This window comes from Lichenostomus cassidix, chromosome 9, assembly GCF_008360975.1.
Source record: "Lichenostomus cassidix isolate B80296 chromosome 9, HeHo_3.0, whole genome shotgun sequence".
Classification (NCBI taxonomy): Eukaryota; Metazoa; Chordata; class Aves; order Passeriformes; family Meliphagidae; genus Lichenostomus; species Lichenostomus cassidix.
Genome location: NC_139490.1, coordinates 5,586,397 through 5,601,164, shown reverse-complemented (window position 1 = coordinate 5,601,164; position 14,768 = coordinate 5,586,397). Strand labels below are relative to the sequence as shown.

The window sequence follows — 14,768 nt, the reverse complement described above, 5'->3', positions numbered from 1 at the left end:
ATCCACAGACATCCTCAGTGCAAAGAGTATGTTGCCATCAGCTTCAAATTTTCTACCATGACTGCTATAGCCCAAGTAAACTAATCTGGTGTTGCTCCAAGTCTTTTTTTCAAAGAAGTTATGTTAAAGAGGAATGTTGTGATATACAACTGTATGCAATACAGGAGTTTGGAGAAGAGCAGGCTCCAGGGAGACTTTATTGTGCTCTTTTAATATTTAAAGGGGGCTTTGTAAGGAAGTTTGGGACAAACCTTTGCAGTAGGGGCTGTTGAAATAGGACAAGGGGTAAGGGTTTTAAAGTCAAAGATTGGATTTGGACTAGGTGTAAGGAGGAAATTTTTACAATGAGGATGGTGGAACACTGGGTTGCCCAGAGAGGTGCTGAAAGCCCCATCCTGGAAACATTCCAGGTCAGGCTGGATGAAGCTCTAAGCACTTTGATCTACTGGAAGATGTCCCTGCTCATTGCTGGAGAGTTGGACTAGATGACCTTTAAAAGGTCCTTTCCAACCCAAACTCTTTCATGATTCCATGAAGTTATCAATGACTTTGTACAGAGGTGCTGACACTTACAGCCTGCTAATACAGAATAGATGCTCACTGCTTCCCTTCAGTACCAAAGGTTTGCCCATGGAAAATGCTTTTTTTTTTTTTTTTTAAGGCTGAAGAAAAGTACTAATACATAATAATAACCTTGAATGGATACCGAAGATAAGACGCCAGTATCTCATGACAAAGGAGATATTTCTGTCATACATACAGATTTGTTGCATTTTTCACCTCTGTTGCAGTCGAGAATAACTGTTGGGAACAGTAAAGATAGAATCTCTCTGAACATTACAGACAGGTGGAGAGAGTAACTCTGAAAAGCACCTAAAATGATCAGGGAAATACAGTCAAGCAGGTAAAATGATGCCAATCTGAAGAGTAGCAGATAGCTGTAGGCAATGAGCATGCAGCCATCAAGTAAATGAGAGAGATATGTTTCTGTATTGATTTTTCTAAAGACAGAGAGTTTAGCCTGCTGTTTTGAAATGTATGGCTAGAGACAGGGCTGTGGAAAGTCACACAGACTTTCCTGGAAATGGCTTATCATAAACCAGATTATTTTAAACTTCTGCTAGTGCTGCCTACTATTATCACCCCAAGTAGTTCAGCTGCTGTAACATCTGTAAAACATCCATTCTAGGGAGAAGAAAGGACCTAACTGATGGGAAGCCACACACAGCTGACACTGCGTCAGCCAAAGAGCTTTAAATCACAGCTCTTGCACTTCTGGAAAACCAGAAAATCTCATCCAGCCTTAATTTGTCTTCATAACCTCTCCCTCTCAGCCAGTGCCTATCAGAGATGGCTACAGTTTGCTCCAGCAGGCTGTGCTGACAGCCACAAGTGGGATCTCAGCTCTCCTGCCTGGTGCTGTTCAGCCTCAATTCAGGTTGGGGCACAGACACCAATTTGGAAGGGTTTGCATGAGTCTGTGACTGGCAGTAATAAATGACATCAACTTCTACAGCACCCAAGCCAGGGACACCATCAAACTGGCTGCCTTTATTTTTTATTTTGTACTTTTGGTGGCTGAAGTTGTTATTGCTGAGACAGTTAGGTGCAAAGGTACAGAAATGCTTTTAACCCTAATGAGACACCTGAGAATCTCCATCATCAACCCCTGAAACTTGCTGTAACATACACTAGATTTTAAATACAGGCTACAAGGAGCACAGTGTTAAAAGCTTTCAGCAGGAAATATAAATATGTTCTGAATAAAAATGCTTGTATACATACAAAATGCTTCTATACAAATGACTCTACATTTTTACTTGCTTATACATACAAAGCACTTCTACAGGAGTGCTTAAAAAAAGCACCACTTGTATCATTCACACAGAAGATTTGACATCTTGTCTGCACTCTACCTCAAAAGATAAATTGGATTTTCATAGGACACAAGGCCTAGCAACATATTCATGCATTTGATTCAAGTTGCAATGGATCTTGATTTTAAATGTGTAGAAGGCAAAATACCACACAAGTGCAAGATGTAGATAATGAGAATATTCCAAGCAGTCACCTATTTATGAATTTGTCTAAAATTTCACATCTGTGAATAGACAGGCAACAGCCTGACTAGCCCTGGGGACCTGGATTTCAGTCTTGGAACCCCCATCTCCTATAATTTATGACCACAAGGTTTCCTGTTAAACATCAGAACATCAGCAGATGCACAAAAAGGAATCTCTCCAGCCCCAAGCCTTCCTTTGAGATAAACCCCAAAGCAGTGGCTTTTTCCCAAGAGTTCTGGTGTGTGCAAGGGGAGAGAACACATGTCCCTTAACAGCCTCTTCCCCATCTTTCTGAGGAACAGGCCAGCAGCCATATGAGCACGATGTGGATGACATAACTTGCCATCCAGACTATCCTGGATGTAAGAAATGGTCTGTAAAGCACTGAGTAATATCCCAGGGACTTTAGCAGAGCTAATAGTACAGACACCCAGCACATCACATAGTCAGACCACATTACACACCTTCAGAAAGATAAATAAGTGCAGTATTAACAACTATAAAGGTATACACAACTTTTTGTGAGTACAGCCAGGAGACTGCAAAACAGTGACTCAAGTATTTACACAAAATTTAACTTCAGGCATGTGAGAAAGCCCAACAGGCAATAAAATGTGCGTTCAAGGAATTGGCTGAACCAGATCCCAGAGGCACAAAATTAAGCCTAATGAACAAATCTTTTAGCATGTCATGCAGATTTACCTTCACCTTTTCTCCATTTACAGCTTGCATTGAGTTGGAAAAGAAAACAGCTTACTAAGGCATTCCAACTTTGAACTGGAAAGTTTGAACAACATAAAATCTTTTGAAGAATGAAAAAACCCATGAGCCATGGAAAAAAGTAGAAATTCTCATTTAAGTAACTGAAAAAGGGCCATTGTCTTAATGTTTTCCAAAATGAAAATAAACTGTTCTTTTATACAAGTCAGAGACAGACGAGACATGAAAGCCACAAGAAAAATCATTAAACAAAACTCCAAAGTGAACAGCTAGGACAAAATTTATCCTGCTGGCCCTACAGCCTAGGAAATAATTTTCTCTCCCCTGAAGTGGAGGAGATAAATGATCTAACTGAAGTTAGAGGAAAAAAGTCACTTTAAATCAACGTTTCCCGTTACTCAAAATAAAGGAAAAAGGAAGAACAATAGAAGACATCTCATGTTCAGTTGAAGGAATACCAGCTGAGCCACACTTTTCATTTGATGATCATCTCCTGCTGTGTTTAGGCTGAACTAAACCAATGTTTTTGTGGCACAACAGAGCTAAAATTACTTGTCTTTTTAGATGCTCACTGATTCCAGACCAGTACTTGCCTACTGACTCCCACGTCTTCACAATGATGGATGGCAAAGATTAAAGAGAAGGAATCATACTTCTGTGAGCATGTGTTACACAAAAGTGGTGCTTTATAGTGTAGGGAGGGAATGAAATGCAGGGGCAGCACCTCAAGATTGCAGTAAGTCTTTACATTTGAGATACGATCTTACAATCTGCTGAAGGATATGTGGAGTTTGGGTGTGATTTTATAGAACTTCTCTGCTTAACAGATCAACTTGCGATTTCTATAAACTCATAAACAGAAATATTTTTCAAAGCTCTTAGGACACTACAGGTAATCTGTATTGTTGAATTGACAAAGTAACATCAGAAGAAATAAAAAAAACTTTATGGCTTTGTTTAGCAACAAACATGATTTTATTCAGCATTATAGAATGACCCTCTTTAACTAGTAAAATCACTGGTTATTATTCAAATATTGAAAATACACATCAGGGATTAGATGATCTTTTTTTTCCCCCTGTATTAATGGAAAATGATATTCCTCAAATGACAATTACCTTTCAGACTGTTCTGCACTTCTAACGCGATGTCGAGGGCATTGAACGGCAACACTGGATCAGTGGCAATTTGCAAAGTCACTTGTCCTGTTAGCTGAAAAATACAAAAAAACCCAAAAAGCAGTCAAACGATTTCCAGCAGACTGAATATCCAGCACTTCTTATGGAATGGCACATGCTGTCAATACCTTGGATTTTCAGGGAGATGTGACTAAAACCCCATAAGCACATATTTATGAAAACAAATATGACCAGGGCCATTGCCTTTCTATACAAGTTTAGAAGATGTTCAGAGATGCAATTTATGCAATAATGCAATTTATGAGCACACACAAGAATTCCCCTGCAGCATGCTAGGAGTCTCTGAAGGACTTTCATTTTGCTTTGCTTTCAAACACAATACCTCAATATTCTAAACACAGGAATGAAGTTTACAGTTTTACTTAGTTCTCTGGTCTTAGCTATTGGATTTTGAGAGTTTTCACAACTGAAATAAAGAATCACAGACATTAATGATCAGAAGATCAAGCCTAGGGCTAAATGCAAGCTGACCTGAAAACCCAGTGCCTTTTGAAGTGTTATGTGACAACTCGAAGCACGCAGATGTACAACTTCCAGGCTGGACAGAAAACACTGCTTTCCCTCAGTAACTCAGAGAAAGGAATTCCCAAAAGAGAACTCTCAGTCCACTCCAGACTAGATGTCAGCACCTGTCACAAAAACTCAGTGGCATGAATGCTTCTTTTTGAACAGTTCACAGATAAGGCAGGGACTGAGTGGCCTGAAAGCTTTTTTCTGCTTACAGAAGGTCAGTTCTGCAGCTCGAGGCTTAGACATGCTACAGGGGCTGTGTATAGAAATACATCTTTCTGCTGAACTACACCTAGCTGTGATTAAACAGAGGATTTCAGTCTCCAGGCTGCCAAGTCCATCACTGTTCATGGGAGCTGTAAAAACACACTGAAAAAAACATGCAAGAAACTTTCATTCATCTTCTTCATATCTTGATATTGCAAAAAGGGGGAAAACATACCTGTAAGGCTGTGCTCTGAAATGGAATGATGGCTGCAGGAGATGGTGACCATGTTGATAAAAATGTGGACTGAATAGAATCGTATTGTACAATTCTTCCCAAGGTGTTGGGGGAGCAAGAATAATATCTATCCTTCAAAAGCAATATGATAGATTCTGTGCCAAAAGTCACATTTTAATTTTACAACAGGAAGTAGCAGGAAAAGACAACAAGCCTTAGTAATATTAAAAACAATAGTACAGCAATTGAAAAGGAAAACCATCTCCCAGGGAAGTGGATGAAAGCAGGGTAATATCAGCAATACAAGTCTCCTGGAGAAAGATTAATAGAACCCCAGAAGATTTCTCAGAAAGCACTGAAGAAATGACCTGGCCACAGAGTGGTTTGGGTACAGAGACTGAGGGAATGTTGGGTGTCTGACTGCAGCCTGCATCTGAGCATAGATGTGCTGTGAAGCTATTGAGATTTACCTCTACAGAAGACAGTATCACAGAAGGCATGAAGACAGGAAAACCCTATATATACAGAGAGAAAATATAGGGAGGAATAATGTTATGTCAGGCCATTATCAGGAAAAAGAATTAAAAGTGAACCTGAAGATGAAAAATACAGTGTCTGGCTGGACTGTGTCAAAATATTACACAGTAAACTCTCATGAAGAAACTTTCCCAAACTTTCCAGCTGCAGGGGCCATCAGTGCTCAAATGCCATTATATTTTCTGTCAGTGATTATGCGCAAAATGTGTCTGGGATGGAATGCATTTAAAAACATTGGTCTTAGAGTTATCAGAGAGGTATTATGGAAATACAAAAAAACCAAAACTGTTAGGGCAAACTGAAATCTGTACAAGACTGTACCCAAACCAGGTCCACACAATCCAGCCATAAGTGACCCTAAAAAGTCTGGTTCTAAATATCCAAATGCCACACAAAATCCTTCCATGTCCTGCTCAGAACTCTTTCCAGATACAGCTTCCCAGAACATGAGCACCCTGTGAGTTGCTACAGAACTGTGACACTGAAATAACATCCTAATAAAAAATAGTAATTTACATGAACCCCAAACCCACTGAACCCCAAATAGAGTTATATCACACAAAAAACTTAAATTCTTCCTTGACATCCCATTTCTGCAGAAAGTTCCACTAAAAGGTAATGAAAATACATATTCATAGGTATTTTAGGAAGGGACATCAACAGTTATACATTGTTGCTGATAATTTACAATCTGTTACCACAATGTTTAAGAACACAAAAGCAAGATAAAAATGCTTCTTTTCTGAAGCAGGAAAGTAGCATTTAAAGAGGACAATACCCTAGTAAGCAACTTTCCCTTTTGTCATTATCTCCTGCAGAATTTGGCTTCATAAGTTCTTGCCTTATTTCTGCTTCTCCAAAGAAATTTTAGTTCGCTTTTGACTGCAGAAGACCAAATCTGTTTTCTTTTTGCTATTTAAATAAAGTGATACCATCCAAATCTTATGAGTGACTGAAGCCCTTTTGGAGATTTGACAGAGTCTGTGTCTAGCACTGCAGACATCTGTGAGTTAGCAAACAGGTAGCAGTGGTGTTTATTAAATCACGTCCTTCATGGGCTAATCTGGAGGAAATCAATCATGGAAAGGAAAGCTCAGAGCATTGATTTGAACAGAGGAAGTAATAATGCTGCAGAGGCATATATCAAACCCACACAAAGCATCAAGACAGAAAAGGCTACTGATTTCTTATTTATAGTCTTATTTTTGGATATACCATTCCCCCGAGTGTAACGCTGAATATACATGGAAAATGAAGACAAGCTGCTGCCCCCTTTTCCCAGGTGAAAAATGGATCAGTCTGACTACTGAATTATTAAATGCAAGAATAATTTAGCGAAGAGTAAAGATAACAATTTTCTCATGAAGTGAAAAGCTAAAGCAGCGTAATTGATTCTATTCCCATACTGAAGCAGTTAAACATTAATGAAAACTTCTCAAATAGCATTTACACATAATACACATACAATACACACAATAATTGATGTAACATTTACACAATTACCAAGTCTAAGAAAAGATCTTAGAGTTCAAATGCTAATTCATCCCATAACGATTTTCTTATTTTGAAAAAAAAAAGGGGGAAAAAAAGAAAAAAAATAGATTAACACTCCCTCTGCATTTGGCTGTGGGAAAGGTATCCTTCAGTAAATGAAAATGTATTTGGTGAACTTCCAATTACGTTAAAAATAAGTATTAATATAAAATATGACAATAATTGTAGAGTTATCTTGTATTTCCTCTCTGTGAGGGTGGGGAGGACCTGGCACAGGTTGCCCAGAGAAGCTGTGGCTGCCCCTGGATCCCTGGAAGTGTCCAAGGCCAGGCTGGACAGGGCTTGGAGCAACCTGGGATAGTGGAAGATGCTCCTGCCCATGGCAGGGGATGGAAAAAAATGAGCTTCAAGGTCCCTTCCAACTCAAAGCATTCTATGATTCTGAGCATACTGGAAAATAAATGTATTTAAAATAGGTTTATACCAAAGTACATTTATTTCAAGGTATTTTACCTTGCAGCATAAAGATCTTTGTAGGAAGGAAACAGCTGCTGCCCCTGCCTTTACCTTTCTAGCACTGTGCAGATCCCAAAAGAGAAAAAGAAAAGCCACAAATGATGGTGGTGAAGATGATTCAGTATCATGTGGCACTTCCTAAATGAACCTGTAGGTTCTTCTCCCTTCCAAAGTTTTACAAACCATTCAGGAATTACGTATTCTTGCAATTCTACACAACTTATGAGCCAAATTTGACTATAAAAGCCAGTTTTCAGGAACTTCAGGTGGATCCTCAACACTCTCTAAAGGACTATGACAAAAAAATAATACCTGAATTAAACACACACAATATGTTCCTCTACATAAATTATAAATATACTTTACCATTTTAGCTATTTTACAATGCAAATAAGGAAAAGAAATAAAGTGGAGTCGGGAAGATTCATCACAGGTTTTCTTGGTTTTTTGGATATGTCACACCTATTTTTTCAGTGAGCTAAACTCAGTTTTCAAGACAACTTGCTTCCTCAAAGACCCAAGCTGCCTACCAGCAACATAGAGAACCTCTACTGACATACAATTTTTATTTTTTTTTAAAATATGAATAGTTTAATCCAGGCTAGATGAATGTGAAAGGCTCCACACAGCCTCTCTTACACAGACTCAGTTCTGCTTTGGGGGAACAGTGTGACTGAGCCTGCCTTGCAGGGACAGCCTCAAGTGCTGTCTGGTTTGACTGACAAGGCAGGCAACCCAACCTCCAGAGCAGGAGAAGCTTGCAAGAGGAATAAAATGAAAACATACTTAGTGGATATGAAGATATGAAAATATTATGCGTGAGAGAGATCAATCTGCTAGAACAAACATCAGCATGCAGTGTGCAGGCAGTTCCTTTAACACCGAGCTTTACACGCCAGGCTTGGGCTTGTTGGGGTTTTTTTTTTGTTTAGTGAAATTTGAAACTGTGCCATATCCAGCCTGTGCTATGCAAACCTCAGTGGGTGGAAGTGCTGAGCCTTTAGGACATTTTTAGTTACATTAGGAGTGTTAAAATCTAAACAGACATCTCAGATCTCTTCATATGCCAAGTTACAAACAGCATAACTTAAAAAATCAGGTAAACTGCCATGTTTACCCTTCTGTAAACACTGTCTTCAGCAGTGCCATTCTCCAGTTTTACCTGCTGGAAAGAATTAGGCTTAGCTACTTGAAACCTGAGTTGTGCAGCAGCAACTCCTTTTGATTCCAAGCCCTGTATTCCTGCAACATACTTTTTTTTTTTTTAATTTTATGCATGTTAACAACACTTTACTGACATCTGTGCACTCCCAGAGAAAACCAGCACACACATGGCAGCTAATCCACCAAAACCATGACAGAGCACGTGAGAAAAGAGGGAATGCAATGTGGCAGTGTAGCAGACCTGGGTAGATTCCCAATTTCAGACTCAACATCCCTCTGTCCCTCAGACTGCCTACTAGAGACCAAGTAATCCATGGGACTGAGCAGCTCTGAGCCTCAACCTCCTTTGATACCAGCAGTGTTTTATCAAATCACGTTTGCTCTCACACCTGGCACCTCTCCCTTCTCACATTACCCCTGGGACTCATGGATGAGGAAAGAGAATAGCAAGATTCTGTGCTCTTTAGGGGATCAATACCAGTGTGTTGAAAATAACACTTTTTCCACTTTTTCCTTGTAAAGGTGAGTGGAAAGGTTTAACTTTTGTGACTGGATGTTGCACTGTCTAATCTCAGGTGTTCATCTTCTTTCCACTCATACTGAGGAGCAGAGTGACCTGCTGAGATCTTCTGACATTAAACCAATTATAAACAACAGCTTCAGCTTCCACACCCATGGAAATAGGGAATGAATATCTGTATATGTTAAGATCTCCTCTCAGAACCACAACATTAGCAATCTTGAATGGTAAAATAATCAGCCTTCCCCACCTTCTCCACCCTGCAAAATTAAAGAAATATTTTTATTAATACACGCAAATGTCATGAATATGCTTTCTTCTGGTTCCTCTCATCCACCCAACTTCCTTAATGTTATCAGACCTTTTTAATTAAACATGGGAAATTGAGTCTATTTAAATGAAATCTGTTATTCCCTGGCAATAACTATTTCAGCACCTAGTGTTACCAGATGAATGGCAGCAGTCATGATAAATTAATGAGCGTTTTTAATAGTGGGATCTCAATTTACTGTGGAAAAATTTCCTGCAGAATCAGTCCACACAGCAGTTTTTCTTATATTCATCACCTTCCAAGAAGGGTAGTTGATTCAGACAAGAAAATTCTGAGGCAGGAACATGAGAAAACAATCAGTTCTTTGAGCCTCTATCTTTCTAAAAACCACATTTCCATGATTAGGCAAAGAAACAGAAATCTGGCCATAAACATGTTAGTTTTGCATTAAAGCTGTCAAACTTCAAAAATTCAAATTTCTTAAATATTCAGCAGTACCATATGTGGGATTTTTTTTTGTTTTTCCTTACTGCAATCTACCTTGGCACCAGGGCATGTATTCACAGCACAGATCAAATGGTATTTTGGGGTATCAGACACTCAGTGGAGCACACTGTGTTTTAGGACAGCAGAGGGCTCTCTGAGAAAGCAGTATGGTGAGTCTGTGCTACAGCAGGTGAACCAGAGCACATAAATTTGTAAGAAATACCTATTTCTGACCAAGGAAAGTGTGAGGTCTTGCAAATATTAGGTACTTTATTTCAACACTCCCCTCTGTAATTTAATATTGTTTTATTTACACTTAGCACAGAAAATACTGATTAGGAAATGAGAGTGATTGTGAATAAGACATGGATTCTCCCTCTCTTCAGGTATCCTGTGCCCAGCAAACAGCACTCAACTGTTTGTATTAGGGTGGCACACAGCACTAGGCAGCCCAAAAATTACACATTAAGATAATCCAGAATTATGGTAGCTTGGGGTAACTGGAATAGAGACCTCCATTTACATGATCACACACTATATTTTCTACATGACTCATGGTGACATTCTGAGGCACTGAGAAATTAAGGTAAAAAATATTCTCTTCAGTGATTAATTTGCTTAAAATATAATTTTTTGGCCAATTTAGTAATATACAGCATTTAGAGCAGTCAGAGTACATCTTGTACAGATTTCATTCACAGCTGGGAGTTATTCATCCCACTACTTTCAGTCTCTTGCACAAAAAAGAAACTCATATCTGCTTTGCTTTTTGTGTACACACAGAAATTACTACTTTTCCAATTACATGTATAAGTTTATGGGGATATATATTTTTTGTGTATCTAAATGCATTTATGTGAATTTTCTAACATGATGGTGTTATTTATGGGGTTGTCCTGTGCAGAGCCAGGAGCTGGACTTTGATGATCCTTGCAGGTCCCTTCCAACTCAGGATTTGATATGATTCTATTAAAAACGTATTTTTTAAATTGCATTAATTTATAGCGAGCAATGATTCCCCATACCCTGGGTTATAACTCCTTGATATTATCCAGAGTTTCTCTCCACTCCTACCTCCCCTCCCCATCCTGCTGCTCCTCACAGCCAGCCTGGCCCATGTCTGGCAGTTCTCAAGCTCTTGTTCCCGCAGGGGCAGAGGAGGATGATTAACTCACTGCCAAGCTAATGGCTTTATTGAGTTAGGCTTGGCACTGTGTCCATGAACCTGTGCTCAGCCCAGCTGGTTTGGAACTGAGGCAGAGCCATGTTCTGGCTGCACAGAACACCCAGGGTTAAAGCTTACACAGCAAGCCATGAAGTCAACTTTGAGCACATAACTGTAAGTAACAGTAAACTTGAGATGATTTTCTAATAATGCATTTCATATTTATGCATGTCAAAATTCTAGTGGTACCTATGTGCAAAGACAATGTTGAATTAACTTCCAGAAGGGCCACTAGATTAAAATCTCTTGTAAAAAAAAGAGTTAGTCAGCCTTTTCCCCAGCATGTGTGTTATGAGCATGGAAAAGGATGCAACAGAATGCACTTCTGCACTTCCTGAGCTCTGGGTGAGGAGGCCACACCATGACAATACAAATCTTTACATCATTACAAACCCTCATGCTGGAATTCTTATAGAGAATTAAAAAAATTTGCTCTGCTGTTAATTGTTTTTTAGCTCCCACTTTAAAGCCAGGTTGCTCTGGTTACCAGCTGTGGACTTGGAGGGTGACAAATATTGAAAAGTTTGCTTTAAAGCAGAATGATTTGCATACAGCATTCCCAGAAACCCAGAAACCATCACTGCACAGGAAATGACCTCTTAAATGCTTTCATTCATCCTCTTCAGGCGTGGCAGAGGAGAGGGAGGCAGCGCTAGATGCTTTTTAAAGAAGCAATGTGAGCTGCCTAGAGCTGGCTACAGGCAATCCCGAGGAAACAGATTTAGCTATTGTTCTGCTACAAAGAGAAATAGATAATGAAATATGAAGCAAAATTTATCTCCATATAGCAGAGCGAAAGATCTCTAATGACAGTGACCATGTGCAGAAATTGCATCTTGGACAGATGTTAGCTACCTTAAACCAAGACTACATAGCTGGCTTTTCTTTATTTGTGTAATGCAGACATTTGCAGGGTAAAACATGCAGCTGGCTATCAGTGCACACAACACAGCACCAAAAAAATGTATTTTTTTCTTGTTACAAAGGGAAGTTTGAAGTAAAGAAAGTAAGAGGACAAGAGGCATCAGTGCAGATCCCTGTGGATTTGTATGAAAACAGAAGCCAGGGTGTGATTAAGAGCCTGGACACCATGATCTTGCATGCTACCCATGGCTTTCCCCGTGTTTGCTCCCAGTTAATGAGTGCCATTCCCTTTCCCTGCCTTATGTGGGTGTTCAGGACGCCCATCAGGATGTTAGCACGACCAGCCCTCCTTACTCCCAGGCTAATCAAAGCCCAAGATGATGGGACTCCAAGAAGATAATTGATAATTCTGTTAACAGCTGCCAGACAGTTGGCTGGGCTCTGCCTTCCAAGGCAGACAGTAATGACTTACAGATAAAAAAAAAGCAGCAGTGCAAGGCTGCATTTAATCACCCAGGTTCACAGGCACTCTACAGAAAGAGATCAGCCCAGAAAACAGTATGTTGCCCTACAGCCCTAATTAATCAAAGCATCTCCTCACATACTTCAAGATACATGCATGAACCAAGCGTCTTCCTGGACTGGAAACAATCCCAGGATCACACATTCAAGGACATCCAAGAACTTCCTAAGTTTCTATTTGATCTGTAAAGCCAGTTCTTCCAGTGAATCTGCAGGACTCTGTCTGAAACTTGTGGCATTGTTAAAAACTAGATAATAGTCATCAGAGGAGTGCAACAATAAAGAAATCTGCAATAGGAAGCTTCAACCACAGCTTTCAGTTTAGACCTTGATACCATCTTTTTAATCACTCTCCTTTTACAGAAATGGATTTGATTTAATTGAACTCCAAAAAAAAGTCTCTAATCATACTTCATCAGCATGCAATTATTATTCAAGGGAAACCATATGTACTATTAAGCACTCTTAATTAAAATAATGCATATAATCTGCTTCAGTACTGAACAGTCATTCTCCTTGATGTTCATTATTATTTTTCTTCCATTATTGTGACAATACATTTTTTTTTCACACTTTTCCTCATCTATCTCCATTTCATTTATACACTTTTTCAACATAAATGATCACGACATCAGGACACTGAGATGCATTAATACACCACCACCCTTAAATTTCGCATTGCATGACCTTCAAAGTGAGTCAGACCTGACAATGGAGATTGTGAGATGAGGATGAGTAAATGCTATTAGAGACACCTCAAAACTATACTCTGTTTAGCCCAAATTTTATTTGCAATTATGTTTTCTAAGTGGTCATACTGAAAGAAGAATATATGCTATTCTTCAGCAGCCAGTCCTTAGACAGAATTTAGGGAGAACCAGGGACAATGAAAGAAAGAAATTGAATTTAGGAATTGAAACACCTGAAGAAAATTATCCATGATGGGTTGAGGAAATAGGTCCTTGAGGAACTTGTCTAACTTGGACAGTCAATTCAGCACACTCAGCAGAATAAGCATTATGAAAAGATTCATGACATTACATATTAAAGTCTCCCTATCCTCTCAAACTCAGAGAACTTGAGATACTTAATGGTCATACAGAGAAAATATTGCTCTTTTCTCTCTTGCCACCTCTTGATGCAAAGGTACAACAAATTTCCCCACTTAGGTCACTCTAATCAGTCAGGATTAGTGCATTGACAGTTCATTAAACACGACAGACTGGCCCTGGGGGAGAGACACCAGTGAAGCACAGTGCTGAGATCCAGGGGAAGCTGAAAATGCATTGTTCTGTAGCACAGAGCTCCTAGAAATACTCATCAACACTAAAAGGCACATTTGGCCTCGGGGAGAATTCACTGGGGTTACCCCCAGACACCAGTCTGTGCTGAACATCCACAAAAAGGCTCAATTTCCCTGCTAGGCAATTACTTCAATTAGGGTTAGATTCTGCTCTTGGATGTACTTGCATAGTATTTACCAAGCCAGAAAAGTGTTTAAGCTTCCTGTTTAAGCTTCTTACTGGTATCAGAATTCAAAGGTGGAATTTCTGTGAATTTTTTCACACTATTCTTCATATCAGAACATTCAATCTTCAATGTAACTAAAATAAGAAGTAATCAGTTGACTTACAATAATAATTTGAAATTTAAACCTCAGAAGGAGACCTGTAATTAAACAGCATAGCTTTGCAAATAAAGGTGGGGTGAGGTTGGTTGTTTTATTTTAAAAACAAAACATTAATTAAAGATGAATGTGTTTGGGCCTGAGCAACCTTCCCTCAGGCTTGGGGGAAATGCCAAGTCTGACAAACTCTTTGAGTCTTAGGAAATCCCAGGTCAGCTTGATGAACCTACTGAAGTATTTTATAATTAGCTGGCATGCTCCTGAGGCTGCCATTTTACCTGAAAAAGAAACTCCCTCATCTTTCTAACTTGTCCCTGGAAAACATTGAATAAAGATCTAATAAATAATCTTTCTCATTGCAGAATATTTATATAAAAAAGAGAAAGAAAACTCACATCATAGAATGACCCTTGAAATTATTAAGGAACTCTAGCAATAAAGCTCCAAGTATCTGAAGGTAAAATTGAGATTTATTAGCACACCTGGGTCTGTGATCATACACCTGTTACTGAAATCATTAAATTATGATGGCCATTTCATTCCATTGTATCTTTATGTGGGTTCTCTATTAAAAAGACAAAGGCAGTCTGATCTGATTGAAACAGCAA

The 14,768-nt window shown here is 39.1% G+C and overlaps 1 protein-coding gene across 5 annotated transcripts in view; it reads right to left on the bottom strand.

Annotated features, from left to right (window-relative positions):
* NAALADL2 (N-acetylated alpha-linked acidic dipeptidase like 2) overlaps positions 1-14,768 on the bottom strand; it is a 394,159-nt gene that overhangs the window by 25,840 nt on the left and 353,551 nt on the right. For all 5 annotated transcript variants that reach the window (XM_085069057.1, XM_085069058.1, XM_085069060.1 and 2 more), the window contains one exon: positions 3,902-3,995. In XM_085069057.1, the coding sequence (XP_084925183.1) occupies positions 3,902-3,995 (94 nt within the window). The remainder of the gene's footprint in view (positions 1-3,901; positions 3,996-14,768) is intronic.